This window comes from Camarhynchus parvulus, chromosome 29 (genome assembly GCF_901933205.1).
Source record: "Camarhynchus parvulus chromosome 29, STF_HiC, whole genome shotgun sequence".
Classification (NCBI taxonomy): domain Eukaryota; kingdom Metazoa; phylum Chordata; class Aves; order Passeriformes; family Thraupidae; genus Camarhynchus; species Camarhynchus parvulus.
This window is the reverse complement of record NC_044599.1, coordinates 1,196,531-1,217,953: the sequence shown is the minus strand read 5'-3', so window position 1 is coordinate 1,217,953 and position 21,423 is coordinate 1,196,531. Positions and strand designations below refer to the sequence as shown.

Sequence of the window (21,423 nt, the reverse complement as noted above, 5' to 3'; positions counted from 1 at the left end):
AAAATCAGGGGGTCCCACCCTGGCTGTGCCCAGGACCCTCATCCTTCATTTTAGGGGTCCCCCAGTGGGGTCAGGACCGGGGGGGGCTCCAGGGGGGATTTGGGGAAGGATTTGGGGGGGGGGTTTGGACTGGGGGGGCTCTGGGAAAGGCTCCGGGGGGATTTGGGGGAGAATTCTGGGGAGGATTTGGGGGGTGCCCACGTCCCATTCCGGGGTTCCCCGGTTAAAGCTGGGGACGGGGCAGCCCCCCCCGGGCTGGGGGGGTCAGGCTGGGTTTTGGGGGGTCCCGGGGGGGGGTTTAGCACCGAATTTTGAGGTTCCTTTAGCCCGGGAACGGGGCCGGGCAGTGCCGGGAGCCGGCGGGAGCAGGGAAAGGGGGGGAACAGTCTCCAAAATTCAAGTGAGACCTTTTTTTGTCTTTTTTTTTTGGGTGAAAAACCCCAAGAATTATCAAAAGAGCAACTCAAAAGCTTAATAAATAACGAGGAAGAGGGGAAAAAAAGCACAAAAAAAGTCCTTTCCTATTCAATATTTAAATAAGTTCGTTTATAAAAAGGAGGATTAAGGGCTCCCCCTGGGCGGGGCCAGTCGGGTTTTTGGGGTGGGTTTCTGTTTTTTGGGGATTTTTTGTTGTTCTTGTTTTTAAATACTTTTTTGTTTTGGTTTTCTGGTTTTTTTTATAGCCAAAGTCAGTGCAAAGGAGTATAAAAGAAAAAAAAAATTAAAACCAACACAACCCAACAGTTCCATGCCCTAAGGATGGGAGGGGGAAAATTGGGAGAAAAAAGGGGAATTTGAGGTGTGGGGGGGATTTTTCCAACCTCACATTTTGTGCTCGTGGTGCACGATGTGGGAGGGGAAAAAAGGGGAAAATTGGGGGGAAAATGGGAATTTGAGGCAGGGGAGATTTTTTTTCCAACCTCACATTTTGCCCACGATGTTGATGGGGAAATGGGAAGGGAAAATTGGGGGAAAAAATGGGAATTTGAGGTGGGGGAGATTTTTTTTCCAACCTCACATTTTGTGCTCGGTGTGCACAATATAGAAGGGGAAACTGGAAGGGAAATGGGAGGAAAAAATCAGGGAAAAAGGGGAATTTGAGGTGAGGGAGTTTTCTAAGCTCACATTTTGTGTTTGGGAGGGGAAAACTGGGGTGAAATCAGGAAACTGGAGGCAGGAGGGGGAGTTTTTCCCACCTCACATTTTGTGTTTGCTGAGCACGATTTAGGAAGGGAAAATTGGGATGAAATCAGGAAAGTGGAGGAAGGAAGAGGGAGTTGTTCCATCTCGTATCTTGTGCTCACCACGCATGATGTAGGAGGGGAAAATTGGGATAAAATCAGGAAATTGGAGGCAGGAGGGGGGAGCTTTTCCACCTCACATTTTGCGTTTGCTGAGCATGATTTAGGAAGGGAAAATTGGGATGAAATCAGGAAATTGGAGGCAGGAAGGGGGGGATTTTCCCACCTCACATTTTGTGTTTCCCGAGCACGACTTAGGAAGGGAAAATCAGGGTGAAATCAGGGTGAAATGGGGGAACTGGAGGCAGGAAGGGGGGAGATTTTTCCCATCTCACATTTTGCGTTTCCCGAGCACAATTTAGGAGGGGAAAATCAGAGAACTGGAGGCAGGAAGGAGGGGGGGTTTTCCCACCTCACATTTTGCGTTTTCAGAGGGGAAAATCGGGGTGAAATCAGGAAATCGGAGGATTTTCCCACCTCACATTTTGTGTATCCCGAGCACAATGTCGGAGGGGAAAATCGGGGTGAAATGGGGGTAAAATCAGGAAATTTGAGGCAGGAAACGGGGCGTTTTTCCCACCTCATATCTTGTGCTCGCCACGCACGATGTGCGAGGAGAACTCGTAGCGGTCCTGGCTGCGGTAGCCGCAGATGTTGCACTCGAAAGGGTCCCTGAAGCCGTGGCAGCCCATGTGGATGGTGAACATGACGTGGTCCAGGAAGAGCACGCGGCAGTGCTCGCAGCAGAACGCCCGCAGCTGCTCGCCCTCCTCGTTGAGCACCCTCAGGGATTCCTTAGGGAAGCAGCGCGCCGCTCCGTCCGGCTCCTCCTTGGGCTCCTCCTTGGCGTAGGCGGGGCTGTGGCGGCTGCTGCCGCCGCCCGCCCGCTCCTCCTGGATGCTCTCGGTGTCCGTGGAGTCCTGGCAGCCGTTGGACGGAGATCCCCCGGTATCACCGGCGCTGGCGCGGCTGCGGAAAATCACCGGGATGCCCTCGGCGCCGTCCTCGGAGGAGTCGCGGCCCCGCGGCAGCTCGAGGCGGGCGGGCAGCGCCTGGATCTGGGTGTACACGGAGCTGATGACCGGCGTGACCTCGGTGATGCAGTTGGTGGCCAAGCGGAGCGGGCGCAGAGGGTCCCCGGCGCCCAGCAGGGACAGGGGCCCGGCGTAGGGCGGCTCCAGGGCGTGCCCGCGGGACGGAACCACCTCCACGTCCTTGTCGAAGCCGGGGCTGACATCGAAGGGCAGCTCCGAGAGGGCGAAGCGCATCTGCTTCTCACCTGAGAGGGAGAGGGGGGACCCCGGATCAGAGACACCCCGAAATCAGAGAGAGGGGCTGGGGTGGAACAGGGACACCCTAAAGTCAGAGAGAGGGAGAGGGAGCACCTCGAAATAACAGAGAGGGGTCGGGGACACCCTGAAATCAGAGAGAAGGAGTGGGGTGGGATAGCGACACCCCAAAGTCACCAAGAGGGGTTGGGGACACACTCAGGGCGCCCCAAAGTCAGAGAGAGGGGTTGGGGACACCCAAAAATTGGAGAGAGGGAGAGGGGACACCCCAAAATCAGAGGAGTTGGGGACACCCTCAGGACACTCCAAAATCAGACGGAGGGGCATGGGGTGAGATGAGGGTGCCCCAAAATCACTGAGAGAGGGACTGGGGTGGGATGGGGACACCCCAAAATCACTGACAGGGGTTTGGAGTGGGATGAGGGCACCCTCAGAGCACCCTAAAATCACTGACAGGGCTTGGGGACACCCTCAGAGCACCCTAAAATCAGAGAGGGGGATTAAGGTGGGATGGGGAAACCCCAAAATCACCAAGAGGGGTTGGGGACACCCTCAGGGCACCCCAAAGTCAGAGAGGGGTTGGGGTGGAATGAGGACACCCAAATATGTGATTTTTAATTTGAGTGTGTTTTGTTAATTTGAGTGGGTTCTTTTAATTTAAGGGGTTAATTTCCATTTTGAGGGGAGAAATTTTGAATTTCATGAGGTTTTGTTAATTTGACAGGCTTTTTTGGTAATTTGAGGACAGAAGTTTTTAATTTGAGAAGTATTTTTCATTTGAGGGGTTTTTGTTTAAATTAAGGGTTGTTTTTTTTAATTTGAAGGCAGAATTCTTTAATTTGAGGGGGTTTTTGTTAATTTGAGGAATTTTTTGTTTATCTGAACCAGTTATTTATTAATTTGAGGAGCTTTTTTTGTTAATTTGAGGCCCATTTTGAGGCCTTTGTAGGGGTTCCCTTTCCTGCCCCACATCTCCCATGGGGGAATTTTTCCAACTTTACCCCCAAATTTCTGAGGCTTGGAGCATTTCCTCTGGGTTTTTTGTTAATTTGAGGGGGTTTTTTGATTAATTTGCTGGTATTTTCTAATTTAAAGGGGTTTTCTTCAGTGTGAGGGAAACTTTCTTTAACTAAAACTTTTTTTTCTAAAAATGAGTTGCTTTTCTTTTGATTTGAATTTACATTTTCCCATTTGAGCCTTTTTATTGTTAATTTGAGGGGTTTTTCATTAATTTGTATGTATTTTTTCATTTAAGGTTTTTTTTAAAAGTGTGAGGGAAAATTTCTTTAATTAAAGCTTTTTTAAAAAAACGAATTGCTTTTCTTTTAATTTGAATTTATATTTTTCAATTTGAGCAGGTTTTTTGTTAATTTGAGGCCTTTGTGGGGGATTTAAGGGGTTTTTTGAAATGTGAGGGGAAAATTTTTAAATTAATTTTTTTTGTTTTTTTTTCAAGAGATGTTCTTCTTTTAATTTGAATTTATCTTTCAATTTGACCCTTTCTTTGTTAACTTGAGACCCATTTTGAGGTCTTTGTGCGGGGATTCCGCTCCCCCCTCACACCCGGCCATCCCTGAGGCCGCCCCTCACTTCCTGCCGAGGGAATTTTTCCATTTTTCCATCATTTCCATCTTTTCCTTACCCACAAATTTCTGTGGCTTGGAGCATTTCCTCTGCGTTTTTGTTGATTTAAGGATTTTTTTGCTAATTTGCTGGTATTTTTTAATTTAAGGGATTTTTTAAGTGTGAGGGGAATTTTTTTTAAATTAATGTTTTTTTAAAAAAAATTACTTGCTTTTCCTTTAATTTGAATTTGTATTTTTCAATTTGAGCCGTTTTTTTCTTAATTTGAAGCTTTTTTGTGGGGATTCCCCTTCCCGCGCCGTTCCCCCCCTCACACCCGGCCATCCCTGAGGCCGCCCCTCACTTCCCGCCGGGGGAATTTTTCCAGCTTTTCCTCACACAAGAATTTCTGGAGCTTGGAGCATTTCCCCTCAGGTTTTGATTATGAGGATTTTTTACTTAATTTGCGAAGGGTTTTTTCATTTAATGGGTTTGGTTGGTTGGTTTTTTCTTTTCTTTTTTTTTTTTTTTTTTTTTGTGTGTGTGTGAGGAAATTTTTTTAAAATTTTTTTTCTTTTTAAAATTAGTTGCTTTTCTTTTATTTTGAATTTATATTTTTCAATCTGAGCCGCTTTTTTGTTAATTTGAGGCCTTTGTGTGGGGATTCACCTTCCCGCGCCGTTCCCCCCTCACACCCGGCCATCCCTGAGGCCGCCCCTCACTTCCCGCCGAGGGAATTTTTCCGTCTTTTCCATCATTTCCATCCTTTCCTTACCCACAGATTTCTGCGGCTTGGAGCGTTTCCTCTGGGTTTTTGTTGTTTTAAGGATTTTTTTGTTGTTGTTGTTAATTTGCTGAAATTTTTTAATGTAAGGGTTTTTTAAACGTGAGGGGATTTTTGTTTTAAGAGATGCTTTTCTTTTAATTTGAATTTATCTTTCAATTTGAGCCGGTTTTTTTTTTTCTTAATCTGAGACCCATTCTGAGGCTTTTTTGTGGGAATTCCCCTTCCCGCGCCGCTCCCCCCCCACACCCAGCCATCCCTGAGGCCGCCCCTCACTTCCCGCCGAGGGAATTTTTCCATTTTCCCATCATTTCCATCCTTCCCTTACCCACAAATTTCTGCGGCGTGGATCGTTTCCTCTTGGTGAAGCTCCCTGCCAACCGCTCGATAAAGGTGGGGCGCTCAGGGTGCAGCAACGCCTCGGGCACCATGTCCAGCTCCCGGATTTCCTCTCCTGCAAGAACGCAAACAAAGGGGGGAAAAAAAAAAATTAAAAAAAATGCCGGGATGAGCGGGGCGGGAGCTGCGGGCTGGGAGGGCCCCTGGGAGCGGCTGCCGGAGCCCGAGCTTACCCCGTGCGTGTCCCCGCGGCTCCCGGATCCCTCCTGCTTCCAGCGGGGCCCGCTCCTGCCGCGGTGAGGGGGGGAGAGGAGGCGGCTTCAGGCCTGCGATTGTTCCGCCGGCCCCGCCATGGCCCCGGGGGAAAGCGGCTGGGGATGGGGCCTGAGCTGGGGGATTCGGGACGGGGATGCGCACTGAGATTAAAAATCCTGCTGAGGAACGGGCCCTGAGCGTAAAAACCCGGGTTGGCAATGGCCCCCGAGCCGGGGGATTCCGGTTGGGGATGGTCAGTGATGCCGGAAATCCTGCTCTGAAATGGCCCCTGGGCCGGGGATTCCAATCGAGAATGGAGCCTGATCCTAAAAATCCTGGTCTGGAATGGTCCCTGATCCTAAAAATCCCGGTTGGGAAAGGCCCCTGATCCTAAAAATCTTGCTCTGGAATAATCCCTGATCCTAAAAATCCCGGTCTGGAATGGCCCCTGGACCGGGGATTCCAATCGGGAATGTCCCCTGTTCCTAAAAATCCTGGTCTGGAATGTCCCCGATTCTAAAAATCCTGGTCGGGAATGGATCCTGATCCTAAAAAATCCTGCTCTGAAATGGTCCCTGATCCTAAAAATCCGTGTCTGGGACGGCCCTTGGACCAGGGGATGCCGGTCAGGAATGGTCCCTGATCCTAAAAATCCCAATCAGGAATGGCCCCTGATCCTGGGAATCCCAATTTGGAACATTCCCAAAAATCCTGCTCTGAAATGGGCCCAGATCCTGGGAGTGTTCCCAAAAAATCCCACTCTGAAATGGGCCCTGATGCTCAGAATCCCAGTGGGGAATATTGCCAAAAATCCTGCTCTGAAATTGCCCCATATCCTGGGAATCCCAATGAGGAATGTTCCCAAAAATCCCAATCAGGAATGGCCCCTGATCCTGGGAACCCCAATTTCAGATATTCCCAAAAATCCTGCTCTGAAATGGGCCCTGATCCTAAATATCCTGGTGGTTTCAGGGGCCTGGGAATGTGCCAATTTTGGCTTTTTTCCCAGGAAAATTCCATCTCCCTGCAGCTCCTGAGGCTGGAAAAGGCTCCGGGAAGTTCTGGGAATGGGGGTTTGGGGTCAGGGATTTGGGATCTGCTGTGGGGGCGCGGACTCACGGCACTGGGAGCACGATCCCAACACTTCCCAAACATTTCCATGGATTCGGGAGCACATTCCCAACACTTCATCCCCTTTTCCGTGGATTTAGGATCATAATCCTCTCATTCCCAACCCCTTTTCCGTGGATTTGGGATCACATTTCCATGGATTTGGATCACATTCCCACACATTTTGCGTGGATTTTGGATCACATTCCCAACCCTTTTTCCAGAGATTTGGGATCACAATCCCTCAGTCCCAACCCTTTTCCATGGATTTGGGATTTTCCCAGCATTTCTTCAGGATTTTCCCGGGATTTTCCCAGGATTTCTTCAGGATGTTTTGTTCATTTCCCTGAGGGTTTTCCCAAGATTTCCCCGGGATTTTTCCATGATTTTTCCAGGATTTCCAGACCCACCTGTCTGTGCGGGGTTTTCCATTGGAGGCTTCCTTTATCCGTGGATTTGGGGATCCCAATGCCCCATTCCCACCCCATTTCCTGTCCCTGGGGATTCAGGATCCAGGATTTTCCCGGGATTTCTTCGGGATTTTCCCAGGATTTTCCCGTGATTTCTCCAGTATTTTTCTGGGAATTTTTTTCCCCGCGATTTTTCCATTATTTCTCCGTGATTTTCCCGGGATTCTCCTGGACGTTTCCAGGATTTTGGTGGGATTTTTGTGGGGTTTTCCCAGACCCACCTGTCTGCGCAGGGCTCTCCCTCTGCAGGAAGCCGTGGCAGCGCTCCCTTTATCCACGGATTTGGGATCTCATTCCCCATTCCCACCCCATTCCCTGTCCCCAGAGATTTGGGATCCGGGATTTTTGTGCGATTTTCCTTGGATTTTTCCATGATTTCTCTGGGATTTTTCTGGGATTTTTCCCTGGGATTTTTGTGGGATTTCCGTGGGATTTTCTTGGGATTTCTCTGAGATTTCTCCAGGATTTTCCCAGGACTTTCCCAGGATTTTGGTGGGATTTTTGTGGGGTTTTCCCAGACCCACCTGTCTGTGCAGGGCTCTCTCTCTGCAGGAAGCTGTGGCAGCACTCCCTTTATCCACGGATTTGGGATCCCAATACCCCATTTCTATCCCCTGGGGGTTCAGGATCCGGGATTTTTGTGGGATTTTCCTGGGATTTTTCCAGGGATTTCTCCGGGATTTTTCTGGGATTTCTCGGTATTTTCTTAGTATTTCTGCGGGATCTTCCCAGAATTTTCCTGGGATTTTCCCAGGATTCTTCCAGGATTTTTCCAGGATTTTCCCAGGAGTTTTCCAGGATTTTTGTAGGGTTTTTGTGGGGTTCTCCCAGACCCACCTGTCTGCGCGGGGCTCTCCCTCTGCAGGAAGCCGTGGCAGCGCTCCCTGTGCTCCTCCAGGCTGCTCTGCTGTTTGTAGCTGCGGCCACACGAGCTGCACTTGTAGGGTTTGCCCACCGTGGGGGAGGAAACTGGGAAGAGCAGGACATGGGATCAGGATTTGGGATTTGGAAATCAGAATGTGGGGTCTGGGACCCAGGATCTCCTGGTACAAGCTGCACTTGTAGGGTTTGCCCGTGGTCGGGGACGAGACTGGGAATAACAGGACGTGGGATGAGAATTTGGGATGTGGGATTTGGAATTTGGGATGTCATTTGGGATTTGGAAATCAGAATGTGGGGTTTGGGATATGGGATATTGGATATGGGATGTCTCCTGCTAAGAGCTGCACTTGCAGGGTTTGCCCACGGTTGGGGACGACAGTGGGAATGGGGAAAGGACAGGGAATGAGAATTTGGGATGTGGGATTTGGATATCAGGATTCGGGATATGGAGAACTGCGTTTCTTTAGGATTTCCCCTCCCATTTCCCACTGCTCTCCACCCTTTGAAAAACCCAAAAATTCCCCTGTAAACCCCAACAAACACCCTGAACCAGCACTGGGACCCCTTCCCACCCCAACCCTGACCATTATCCCCCACTCCCAACATTCCCAACCCCATTCCCACCATCCCAACCCCATTCCCAACATTCCCAACCTCATCCCCAACATTCCCAACCCCATTCCCAACATTCCCAACCTCATCCCCAACATTCCCAACCCCATTTCCACCATCCCACCCAATTCCCAAAATTCCCAACCCCATCCCCAAAATTCCCAACCCTGTTCCCACCATCCCAACCCCATTCCTGCCATTCCCAACCTCATCCCCAACATTCCCAACCCCATTCCCAACCGCATCCCCAACATTCCCAACCCCATTCCCAACCTCATCCCCAACATTCCCAACCCTGTTCCCAACATCCCCAACCCCATCCCCACCATCCCAACCCCATTCCCACCATTCCCACCCCATCCCACCCAATTCCCAAAATTCCCAACCCCATTCCCAACATCCCCAACCCCATCCCCACCATCCCAACCCCATCCCCAACATCCCCAACCCCATCCCCACCATCCCAACCCCATCCCCACCATCCCAACCCCATCCCCGCCATTCCCAACCTCATCCCCACCATCCCAACCCCATCCCCGCCATTCCCAACCTCATCCCCACCATCCCAACCCCATTCCCACCATTCCCAACCTCATCCCCACCATCCCAACCCCATCCCCGCCATTCCCACCCCGTTCCCACCGGAATGGGTGCGCAGGTGCCCGCTGAGGGCGTCGCGGCGCCGGCAGGCGTAGGAGCAGAAGGGGCACTTGAAGGGTTTCTCCCCCGAGTGCAGCTTGATGTGGCGCAGCAGGTTCCCCTTCTGCGTGAAGGAGGCGCCGCACTGCTGGCACTGGAAGGGTCGTTCTCCTGGAAAACCCCAAAATAAAAACCCCAAATTTAACCCCAAATCCACACAGATGGCACTGGAAGGGTTGTTCTCCTGGAAAACCCCAAAATTCCCAATGGGAACAGATCTCAAATTATCCTAACTCTGATCCCAACCCCGCACTGCTGGCACTGGAAGGGTCGTTCTAAAAAATCCCAAATAAAAATCCCAAATTTAACCCCAAATCCACACAGATGGCACTGGAAGGGTCGTTCTCCTGGAAAACCCCAAAATAAAAACCCCAAATTTAACCCCAAATCCACACAGATGGCACTAGAAGGGTTGTTCTCCTAAAAAAACCCCAAAAAAACCGCACAAATTTAACCCCAAACCCGCACTGCTGGCACTGGAAGGGTCGTTCTCCTGGAAAATCCCAAAATTCCCATTTTTTCCCGAAAATTCCCATTTTTTGCTGGTTTTTTCCCCAAAATTCCCATTTTTTGCCCGTTTTTTCCCCCAAATTCCCATTTTTTGCCCATTTCCCCCCCATTTTTTCCCTTTTTCCCCTGTTCCCTCACCAGTGTGGCTGCGCTTGTGCACCATGAGCACACTGGGCCCGATGCAGCCCAAATCCCATTCCCAGACCCCAGAACTCCTGTTTTTTCCCCAAAAATCACTTTTTTCCCCCGTTTTTTCCCATTTTTTCCCCGTTTTCGCCCATTTTCAGCCCGTTCCCTCACCGGTGTGGCTGCGCTTGTGCACCATGAGCACGCTGGGCCCGATGCAGCCCAAACCCTCACTCATTCCCACCTCCTAGAACACCCAAAATTCCCATTTTTTCCCCATTTTTTCCCCGTTTTTTCCCCAGAATTCCCTTTTTTTCCCCATTTTCTCCCATTTCCGGCCCGTTCCCTCACCGGAGTGGCTGCGCTTGTGCACCATGAGCATGTTGGGCCCGATGCAGCCCAAATCCCCATTCCCAGCTCCCATAATTCCATTTTTTTCCCCATTTTTTCCCCGTTTTTTCCCATTTTTTCCCCAGAATTCCCATTTTTTTCGCCGTTTTCGGCCCGTTCCCTCACCGGTGTGGCTTCGTCGGCGCGCTTGTGCACCATGAGCACGCTGGGCCCGATGCAGCCCAAACCCTCACTCATTCCCACCTCCTAGAACACCCAAAATTCCCATTTTTTCCCCATTTTTTCCCCGTTTTTTCCCATTTTTTCCCCAGAATTCCCATTTTTTCCCCGTTTCCGGCCCGTTCCCTCACCGGTGTGGCTGCGCTTGTGCACCATGAGCATGTTGGGCCCGATGCAGCCCAAATCCCCATTCCCAGCTCCCATAATTCCATTTTTTTTCCCATTTTTTCCCCGTTTTTTCCCGTTTTCGCCCATTTCCGGCCCGTTCCCTCACCGGTGTGGCTGCGCTTGTGCACCATGAGCACGCTGGGCCCGATGCAGCCCAAACCCTCACTCATTCCCACCTCCTAGAACACCCAAAATTCCCATTTTTTCCCCATTTTTTCCCATTTTTTCCCCAGAATTCCCTTTTTTTCCCCATTTTCTCCCATTTTCAGCCCGTTCCCTCACGGGTGTGGCTGCGCTTGTGCACCATGAGCACGTTGGGCCCGATGCAGCCCAAATCCCCATTCCCAGCTCCCATAATTCCATTTTTTTCCCCATTTTTTCCCCGTTTTTTCCCATTTTTTCCCCAGAATTCCCATTTTTTTCGCCGTTTTCGGCCCGTTCCCTCACCGGTGTGGCTGCGCTTGTGCACCATGAGCACGCTGGGCCCGATGCAGCCCAAACCCTCACTCATTCCCACCTCCTAGAACACCCAAAATTCCCATTTTTTCCCCGTTTTTTCCCATTTTTTCCCCAGAATTCCCATTTTTTCCCCGTTTCCGGCCCGTTCCCTCACCGGTGTGGCTGCGCTTGTGCACCATGAGCACGTTGGGCCCGATGCACACCATGCCGCACACGTCGCACTTGAGCTTGCCGTTGGGCAGGCGGATGCCGCCGGGCGAGTGCGGCTCCGGGAAGGGCTCCGGGAAGGGCTCGGGCAGGGGGGAGCCCTCGGGGAGCCCCTCCCGGCCCTCCTGCGACAGCGGCCGGCCCTGCGACTCCTCGTCCGACGACATCTCCACCTTGATGGAGTTGGCTGCAATTGCCCCAAGAAACGGGCTCAGGAGAGGGGAAAATGGGGTGGGATTCCTGGAGAAACGGGGTGGGGAGAGGGGAATGGGGAAATGGGGAGGGGAGAGAGGGGAAATGGGGAAATGCGGTGGGGGAGAGGGGAATGGGGTGGAATTCCTGGAGAAACGGGCTCAGGAGAGGGAAATGGGGTGGGATTCCTGGAGAAATGGGGTCAGGAGAGGGGGAATGGGGAAATGGGGTGGGGGAGAGGGGGAAATGGGGAAATGGGGTGGAATTCCTGGAGAAACGGGCTCAGGAGAGGGAAATGGGGTGGGATTCCTGGAGAAATGGGGTCAGGAGAGGGGGAATGGGGAAATGGGGTGGGGGAGAGGGGAATGGGGTGGGGAAAGGGGAAAAAGGGATGGAATTCCCAGAAAAAACGGGGTCAGGAGAGGGGAATGGGGAAATGGGGTGGGGAGAGGGAAAATGGGGAAAAATGGGATAGGGAGAGGGAAAATGGGATGGAATTCCCGGAAAAAAACGGGGTCGGGGAAGGGGGAAATGGGGTGGAATTCCCAGAGAAATGGGGTCAGGAGAGGGGGAATGGGAAAAATGGGATAAGAAGGAAAATCCCAGGGATGAGGAGAGGGGCAAACGGAATGAGAGGAAAAATGGGATGCGGAGAGGGGAAAATTCTGGGATGGGGAGAGAGGGGAAAAAAGGAAAAATGTGACGGAGACAGGGAAAAATGGGATGAGAGGGGAAATTTCAGGGATGAGGAGAGGGGAAAAAAATCCAGGGGAGGGGGGAAAAGTGGGACGGGGAAAGGGAACCAGGGAAGGGATTTGGGAACCAGGGCCTCGATTCCTCCTCCGCAGCTTTTCCCTGGAATTCTGTTCAGGATCCTGCCCCTCCTGGCACCATTCCCACATTTTTTTGGGAATTTTTTTCCCCCTCTCTCCCCTTGTTTCTGCCCCCCTGGGGAATGTGGGAATTCCAGGGAATTCGGGAGGGGTCACATTCCAGAGGGATTGTCCCACATTCCAGCGGCTCCCTCTGGAATGCTGAGATTCCAGAGCTCCTCCAGGACAGAAGAAAAAGGGAAATAAAAAGGGGTGGGAGAGAATTCCCAAAGAATTCCCAAAGAATTCCCACATTCCAGAGGGGTCACCCTTTGGAATGTGGAAGTTCCAGAGCTCCCAGGGGTTTTCCAGGACACAAAAAAAGGAGATTTAAAAAAGGAAGGATTGGGGGGAATTCCAAGAGTTTTCCACATTCCAGAGGATTCCCTCAGGGCCTCTCACCCTTTGGGATGTGGAGATTCCAGAGATTCCGGGGGTTTTCCAGGAAAAATGAGGGATGGGAGCGAATTCCCAATGAATTCCAGGGGTTTCTGCTCCTGAAATCCCAGAGTTTGGGATTGATCCCATCCCAATCCCAGTTTGGGACTGAAATCCAGAATTGGGGATTGAAATCCCAGAATTTAGGATTGATCCCATCCCAATCCTGGATTTTGGGATTGATCCCATCCCAATCCCAGAATTTGGGATTGAAATCCTGGAGTTTGGGACTGATCCCAATCCTGGATTTTGGGACTGATCCCATCCCAATCCCACATTTCTCCTTTCCTCTTTTCCCTTGGGAGAGGGAGCTGCAATTCCTGCCTGGGAATTCTGGGAATATTTTGGGAATATTTTGGGAATTCTCACCAGGGGAGCACGGAGATGAGGGGGGAATTTTGGGATATTCCAGGAATATTTGGGGAGTTTTGGGAATATTCACTGGGAGAGAGCAGGGATGAGCTGGGGGGGTGGAATCCTGAGAATATTTTGGGAATATTCTGGGAATTCTGGGAATATTTGGGGGATATTTTGTGGATATCATGGGGATATTTTGGGAATATTCTGGGGATATCTTGGGAACATTTTGCAAATATTTGGGGGATATTCTAGGAATATTTTGGGAATATCTTTGGAATATTCTAGGAATTCTGGGAATATATTTGGGAATATCATTGTAATAGTCTGGAAATATTTAGGGGATATTTAGGAATATTTTGGGAATATCTTTGTAATATTCTGGGGATATTTTGGGAACATTTTGTGAATATTTTGGGGATATTCTAGGAATATTTTGGGGATGACTTTGGAATATTCTGTGAATATTTTGGGAATATTTTGGGGATCTTTTGGGAATATTTTCGGAATATTTTGGGGATCTTCTGGGAATATTCTGGGAATATTTTGGCATATTCTGGGAATATATTTGGGAATATCTTTGTAATATTCTGGGGATATTTGGGGAATATTTTCAGGGATATTTTGGGAATATCTTTGTAACTGGGAATTGGGAAATGTGAAATTTGGGGATCTAGAAATTTTGGGGGAATTAAATTTTGGGAAATTTGGGACTTTGGGAAATTGAATATTTTGGGGACCTGGGAATATCTGGGAATATTTTGGCATATTCTGGGAATATATTTGGGAATATCTTTGTAATATTCTGGGGATATTTGGGGAATATTTTCAGGGATATTTTGGGAATATCTTTGGATATTCTGGAGATATTTTGGGAACATTTGGGGGATGTTTTGGGGCCATTTTGGGGATTCTGGGGCACTCACCAGGCGAGCGTGGGGACGAGCGGGGGCTGGGGGGGCTCCGTGCTGCCCCTCCCCCCACGGCCGAGTGGAATTCCTGCTCCAGGGGCGAATCCCCACGGCCTTGGGAAAAACGGGAAAAATCCGGGATGGAGCCGGGAACTCCCACCCTGAGCCCTGCTGGGGCCACGATCCCCCCTGTTCCTGATCCCAAAATCCCCCCCTGGATTTGGGAACTCCTCCCCCCATTCCCAATCCCAAATTCCCCCATCCCAGATGTCCTCCCCCTCCATCCCTGATCCCAAATTTCCTCCAATCCCATCGCAATTTCCCTCCCCAATCCCAAATTCCCCCATCCCAAATTCCCCATCTCAAATCCCCTCCCCAATCCCAAATTCTGATCCCAAATTCCCTCCCCATCCCAAATTTCCCCCATCCCAAATTCCCCAGTCCCAAATTCCCTCCCCCATCCCAAACTCTGATTCCAAATTCTGATCCCAAATTTCCCCATCCAAAATTTCCTCCCCCTCCATCCCAAATTTTCTCCCCCATCCAAAATTCTGATCCCAAATTTCCCCCTGATCCCAAATTCCCAAATTCTCCCCATCCCAAATTTCCTCCCCCACCCCCTCAATCCCAAATCCCCCAATCCCAAATTCTGATCCCAAATTTCCCTCCCCAATCCCAAATTCTGACCCCAAATGCCTTCCCCAATCCCAAATCCCCTCATCCCAAATTCCCCTCCCCAATCCCAAATTCCCCTCCCCAATCCCAAATTTCCTCCTGCTCCATCCCAAATTTTCTCCCCCCATGCAAAATTTCCACATCCCAAATTCCCCCCATCCCAAATTCTGATCCCAAATTTCCTCCCCCCATCCCAAATTCTGATCCCAAGTTTCATTTCCCCAATCCCAAATTTCCTCCATCCCAAATTCTGATCCCAAATCCCCTCCCCAATCCTAAATTTCTCTCCCCCATCCCAAATTCTGATCCCAAATTTCTCTCCCCCATCCCAAATTCTGATCCCAAATTTCCCTCCCCAATCCCAAATTTTCTCCCCCCATGCAAAATTTCCACATCCCAAATTCCCCCCCATCCCAAATTCTGATCCCAAATTTCCTCCATCCCAAATCTCAAATCTCCACCCCAAATTTTCTCCCTCCCCAATCCCAAATTCTGATCCCAAATTTCCTCCCCCCAAATTTCCTCCCCCCAATCCCAAATTCTGACACTCTCCCCAAATCCCCTCCCCAATCCTAAATTCCCTCATCCCAAATCCCCCCATCCCAAATCCCCTCCCCAATCCCAAATTCTGATCCCAAATTTCCTCCCCCCAAATCTCAAATTTCCTCTCTCCCCAATCCCAAATTCCCCGTCCCAAATTCTGATCCCAAATTTCCTCCCCCCAAATTTCCTACCCCCAATCCCAAATTCTGACACTCCCCCCAAATCCCAAATTTCCTCCCCATCCCAAATTTCCCTCATCCCAAATTCTGATCCCAACCCCCCCCCAATCCCAAATCCCCTCCTCCCCTCCCCCTCCCCCCTCCTGCCGTGGGAACAGTCGGAATTTTGGGATGGAAAATTCCCCCTGGAGCAGCTGGGAATGAGATTTCCAAACTTTTCCGGCCCAGCTGGAATTTTTGGCTCCGGGAAAATCTCCCTGGGAGTTTCCCAAACATTCCCAAACTCTCCTGAGGGGGGGGGAGGAGAGGGTTTGGAAAATTCCCAAATTCCCGGGAAAAGCCTGGGAAAGGTCGGGAGGAGCCGTTCCCACTCCTGGGGAATGTTGGGAATGTTGAGCCCGGGGGAGCCGGGGGGGCCAGGCCTGGAAATTCCGGATATTCCAGGGGAGAATCCCGGGGAAAAATTGGGATTTTTTTAAAAGGGTTTTTCCCAGCTTGGGAATTCCAGAATTGCCAAATTCCCTCTGTAGGATCCCCAAATTCCCCCTCCAGGATCCCCATGTTCCCTTCCAGAATTATCCTAAATATCCCAAATTTCCCCTTCAGAATGATTCCTAAATCTCTCTCCAGAATTATCCCTAAATATCCCCGAATCCCCCTTCAGAATTATCCCTAAATTCCCCTCCAAAATTATCCCTAAATATCCCTAAATCCCTCTCCAGAATCCCCAAATTTCTCCTTCCCAGGATCCCCAAATCCCCCTCCAGAATTATCCTAAATATCCCCAAATTCCCCTCCAGAATTCCCAAATTTCTCCTTCCCAGGATCCCCAAATCCCCCTCCAGAATTATCCCTAAATATCCCCAAATCCCCCTCCAGAATTCCCAAATTTCTCCTCTCTAGGATCCCTAAATTCCCCTTTGGGATTCCCAAATCCCCCTCCAAAATTCCCAAATTTCCTCCTGGAGCCGGATCTGACTCCTCTATCCCTGGACAGGGAATTCCAGAATCCCAAAATTCCCAAATTTCCCCTCTGGAGGTGATTCAGGGGCAAATCCCAAAAATCCCAAAAATGCCTGGGACCGACCCTTGGGAATCTCCTGGAGCCCCATCCTGACCCCACAAAGCTCTGACCCAATCCCAAGGGCTTTTTCCCATAAATAAAGAGAATTCCAAAATTCTATCTCTGGTTATCCAGGGGCAAATCCCAAATCCCAAAAATCCCCAAAATCCCAAGAACTCCCTGGCACCAATTTTTAGGAATCTCCTGCAGCCTCGTCCTGATCCCACCCAGATCTTATCTGACCCCAAAGGTTTTTTCCCATGGAAAAGGGGAATTCCAGGATCACTAAATCCCATCTCTGGTTATCCCGGGGCAAACCCCGAATCCCAAAAATCCCAAAAAATCCCTGGCACCAATCTTTAGGAATCTCCTGCAGCCTCATCCCAACCCCACCTGAATCAGATCTGACCCCAAAGGCTTTTTCCCATAAAAAAAGGGAATTCCAGGATCACTAAATTCCAACTCTGCCTATCCAGAGGCAAATCCCAAAAATCCCAGGAACCAACCCTTGAGAATCTCCCGGATCCTCATCCCGATCCCACCCAGATCTTATCTGACCCCAAGGGCTTTTTCCCATGGAAAAGGGGAATTCCAAAATTCTATCTCTGCTTATCCAGAGGCAAATCCCAAATCCCAAAAAATCCCAAAAAATCCCCAAAAAACTCCCTGGCACCAACCTTTAGGAATCTCCTGCAGCCTCATCCCGCTCTCAGCCCGCTCCACTCCCGAGCCCGACAATTCCAGCAGCCCCAAATCCCCAAATCCCGGAGGCGCTTCGGGAATCTCCGGCTCCTCCCAAATCCCTAAATCCCTAAATCCCACCCCGGCGGAGGAGTGGCCAAAAACCTCTCCCGCTTTTCCCTCCTCCTCCCTCATTCCAGACGGGAATTCCTGAAATCTTTTTTTTTTTTTCTCTGAGTTGGTTTTGGGGGGGATTTTTGGGGGATTTTTTTGGGGGGGGGAGGTTTTTAGGGCCGTACCTTGCGGGAGGAATCCCGTGGATCCCTGGATCGGGATTCCCGGGAAGCAGCGCGGGATCCCCGCGGGGCGCAGGGCGGCGCTGGCCGGGCGCACGCAGCCGCTCACCTTCCAGGAAGAGCAGATTCCTGGAATCCAGGGAAAATCCAGCTCAGGAATGGCACGGGGAGGAGGAGGAGGAGGAGTGGGAATGTGGGGAGGGAGGAGGGACGGAGGGAGGGAGAGCAGATTGCTGTGGGATCCCAGGTTTTAGTGGGATTTTAGTGGCATTCCCGAAAGGCAGGAACTGGGAACGGAGCCGGGAATTGCTCCGGGAATGGGAGAGGGAGGGAGGAGGAGGAGGGAAGGGAATGTGGGAATGGGAATGTGGGGAGGGAGAGCAGATTGCTGTGGGATCCCAGGTTTCAGTGGGATTGGGATGGGGAATGAGGCATTCCCCAAAGGCAGGGAGTGGGAATGGAACCAGGAACGGAGCCGGGAATTGCTCCGGGAATGGGAGAGGAAGGGAAGGAGGAGGGACTGGAATGTGGGAATGGCTCAGGGCAGGCGTGGGATCCCAGATTCCAGTGGGATCCCAGAGTTTTAGAGGGATTGGAATGGGAAATGAGGCATTCCCGAAAGCCGGGAACTGGGAATGGAACCGGGAATGGGGCTGGGAATGGGAGAGGGAGGGAGGAGGAGGAGGAGGGAAGGGATTGGAATGTGGGAATGGGAATGTGGGGAGGGAGGAGGCAACAAGGGAGGGAGCCCAGATTTCTGTGGGATCCCAGATTTTAGTGGGATCGGGATGGGAAATGAGGCATTCCCGAAAGGCAGGAACTGGGAACGGAGCCGGGAATTGCTCCGGGAATGGGGCAGGGGAGGAGGAGGGAGAGGAATTGGAATGTGGGAATGTGGGAAGGGAGGAGGGAGGGAGCCCAGATTTCTGTGGGATCCCAGATTTCTGTGAGATCCCAGAGTTTTAGCGGGGTGGGGAAGGGAAATGGGAAATGGGGCATTCCCAAAAGTCAGGAACTGGGAATGGAGCCGGGAATGGGGCTGGGAATGGGAGAGGGAGGGAAGGGATTGGAATGTGGGAATGGGAATGTGGGGAGGGAACAAGGGAGGGAGCCCAGATTTCTGTGGGATCCCAGATTTTAGTGGGATTGGAATGGGAAATGAGGCATTCCTGAAAGGCAGGGAGTGGGAATGGAACCGGGAATGGAGAGGAAAGGAGGAGGAGGAGGAAGAGGAAGAGGGTTTGGAATGTGGGAATGGCTCAGGGCAAGCGTGGGATCCCAGATTTCAGTGAGATCCCAGAGTTTTAGCGGGGTGGGGAAGGGAAATGGGAAATGGGGCATTCCCAAAAGCCGGGAACTGGGAATGGAACCGGGAATGGGGCTGGGAATGGGAGAGGGAGGGAGGAGGAGGAGGAGGAGTGGGAATGTGGGGAGGGAGGAGGGACAGAGGGAGGGAGAGCAGATTGCTGTGGGGTCCCAGGTTTCAGTGGGGTCGGGATGGGAAATGAGGCATTCCTGAAAGGCAGGGAGTGGGAATGGGGCTGGGAATTGCTCCGGGAATGGGGCACGGGAGGAGGAGGAGGGAGAGGGACTGGAATGTGGGAATGTGGGAATGTGGGAATGTGGGAATGTGGGAATGTGGGAAGGGAGGAGGGAGCCAGGGCAGGATCCCAGATTTCAGTGGGATGGGAAATGGGAAATGGGGCATTCCCAACATGCAGGGAGTGGGAATTCCATCGGGAATGAGGCAGGGGAGGAGGAGGAGGGAGAGGGATTGGAATGTGGGAACGTGGGAATGGCTCAGGGCAGGCGTGGGATCCCAGATTTTAGTGGGATCCCAGGATTTCAGCAGCATGGGGATGGGAAATGGGAAATGGGGCATTCCCAAAAAACAGGAACTGGGAATGGGGCTGGGAATGGGAATGTGGGAAGGGAGGAGGGAGCCAGAGCAGGATCCCAGATTTCAGTGGGATTGGTCCTGGCCAGAAGCAGGAACTGGGAATTCCACAGGGAATGTGGGAGGGAAAGAGGGAATGAGAGCGGGAGCTCGGGGTTTGGAGAGATCCCAGATTTCATTGAGATCCCGGATTTCAGTGGGATGGGGACGGAAAATGGAGCATTCCCAAAAAGCAGGGAGTGGGAATGGGGCTGGGAATGGGAGGGGGGAGGAGGGAGAGGGATTGGAATGTGGGAATGTGGGAATGTGGGGAGGAAATGAGGGAGGGAGCTCAGGGTTTGGAGGGACCCCAGATTTTAGTGGGATCTTAGTGGGATCCCAGATTTTTCAGGGAGAAATGGAGCATTCCCAAAAGTCAGGAACTGGGGATGGGAGAGGGGAGGAGGAGGAGGAGGAGGAGGGAGAGGGGTGGGAATGTGAGAATGTGGGAACGGACAGCAGGGATGGATCCAGGGAATCAGGAGGATTTGGGATGGACCCAGGATTTGCAATGGACAGGATTTGGGATGGATCAGGGATTTGGGATGGACCCAGAGGCTCAGGAAGGATCCAGGGAATCAGGAGGATTTGGGATGGACCCAGGATTTGGGATGGATCAGGGATTTGGGATGAATTCAGAATTTGGGATGGATTCAGAATTTGGGATGGATTCAGGATTTAGGATGAATCCAGGATTTGGGATGGACCCAGGAGCTCCCCCCCTTTAGGACCCAGCTCCATCCCCATTTTTCCCACCCCATTTTTTCGGGATGAGCAGCCCCGGGATGATCCCAAAGGCAGAAAATTCCCCTCCTCCTCCTCCTCCTCCTCCTCCCCCAATCCCTGCGGGGCAATTCCAGCCCGGCCCTGGGAACATTCCAAACTTCCCTGGGAACATTCCAAGCTTCTCCCTCATGGAATTTTCCTGGATCTCATTCCCTCCCTCCCTCCCCTCCTGCCAGGCTGGAATTTGAACCATTCCCGCCCCTCCTGGAAATTCCAGCCCCGATCCAAGTGGGGAATTTCCCACCCTCGGCCCCCAATTCCTGTTTTTCCCCTCCAAATGCCAATTTTTTCCCCGGCAAAATTCCTCTTTTTTCCCCTCAAATTCCCATTTTTAGCCCCAAATTCTCAGTTTCTCCCCTCCAATTTCTGTTTTTCCCCTCCAGTTCCCGGGATTGTTTTTCCCCCCCAAATTTCTGGTTTTTCCCCCAAATTCCCATTTTCACGGGAAAATTCCCCCTGGGGGTTTTTTCCAGCCCTGAATCGCTGGAAGTTGCAGGAAAAAGCTGTGAAAATTCAGGAATTTCTGCTCTGCAGCTGCGGGGAAATTTTGGGGGATAAATCCCACAGAAGTCGGAGCTGTCCTGGGTTTTTTTTTGGGGATGGAACAGGGAAATTCCCTCGGGATTGTGTGGGAGCCCAAAATCCGGGAAAAATGGGAAAATCTGGGGAAAAAAATTTGGGAAAATCTGGGGGGAAATCTGTGATAATCTGGGGGAAAAAACTGTGAAAAATCCAGGGAAAATCTGGGGAAAATCCAGGGAAAAAATCCTGGAAAAATCTGGGAAGGGGCTGCAATCCCAAAAATTGGGGGAAAATCCCAGAAAATCCAGGAAAAATGGGAAAAATACAGGAAAAATGGGGGAAAACCCAGGAAAAATGGGGGGAAATCTGAGAGGGGGCAGGAAGGGGCTGTGATCCCAAAAATCCAGAAAAAATGGGGGGAAATCCAAGAAAAATGGGGGGAATCACAGAAAATCCTAAAAAAATGGGGGAAAATCCAAGAAAATGGGGGGAAATCCCAGAAAATCCAGGGAAAACCCAGGAAAAATGAGGAAAAACCCAGAAAAATCCAGGGAAAATGGGGGGAAACCCAGGAAAAATGGGGAAAATGCAGGGAAAATGAGGGAAAATCAAAGAAAAACTAGGAAAATTGAGAAAATCCAGGAAAAATGGGGAAAATCTGGGGAAAAAGGGGGGAATCCTAGAAAAT

At 50.9% G+C, this 21,423-nt stretch overlaps 1 protein-coding gene across 3 annotated transcripts in view; it reads right to left on the bottom strand.

The window, feature by feature from the left end:
• Positions 1 to 418: 418 nt before the first annotated feature.
• IKZF4 (IKAROS family zinc finger 4) overlaps positions 419 to 21,423 on the bottom strand; it is a 30,087-nt gene continuing 9,082 nt past the window's right edge. For 2 of the 3 annotated variants that reach the window (XM_030967083.1, XM_030967081.1), the window contains exons 3-9: positions 17,495 to 17,620; positions 14,070 to 14,168; positions 11,232 to 11,471; positions 9,188 to 9,355; positions 7,889 to 8,020; positions 5,206 to 5,331; positions 419 to 2,520 (exon numbers count right to left, since the gene is read on the bottom strand). In XM_030967083.1, the coding sequence (XP_030822943.1) occupies positions 1,823 to 2,520; positions 5,206 to 5,331; positions 7,889 to 8,020; positions 9,188 to 9,355; positions 11,232 to 11,471; positions 14,070 to 14,168; positions 17,495 to 17,620 (1,589 nt within the window). In that variant the 3' untranslated portion in view covers positions 419 to 1,822. Of the gene's footprint in view, positions 2,521 to 5,205; positions 5,332 to 7,888; positions 8,021 to 9,187; positions 9,356 to 11,231; positions 11,472 to 14,069; positions 14,169 to 17,191; positions 17,258 to 17,494; positions 17,621 to 21,423 lie in introns of those variants that run through there. The other variant, XM_030967084.1, reaches the window with a different exon arrangement.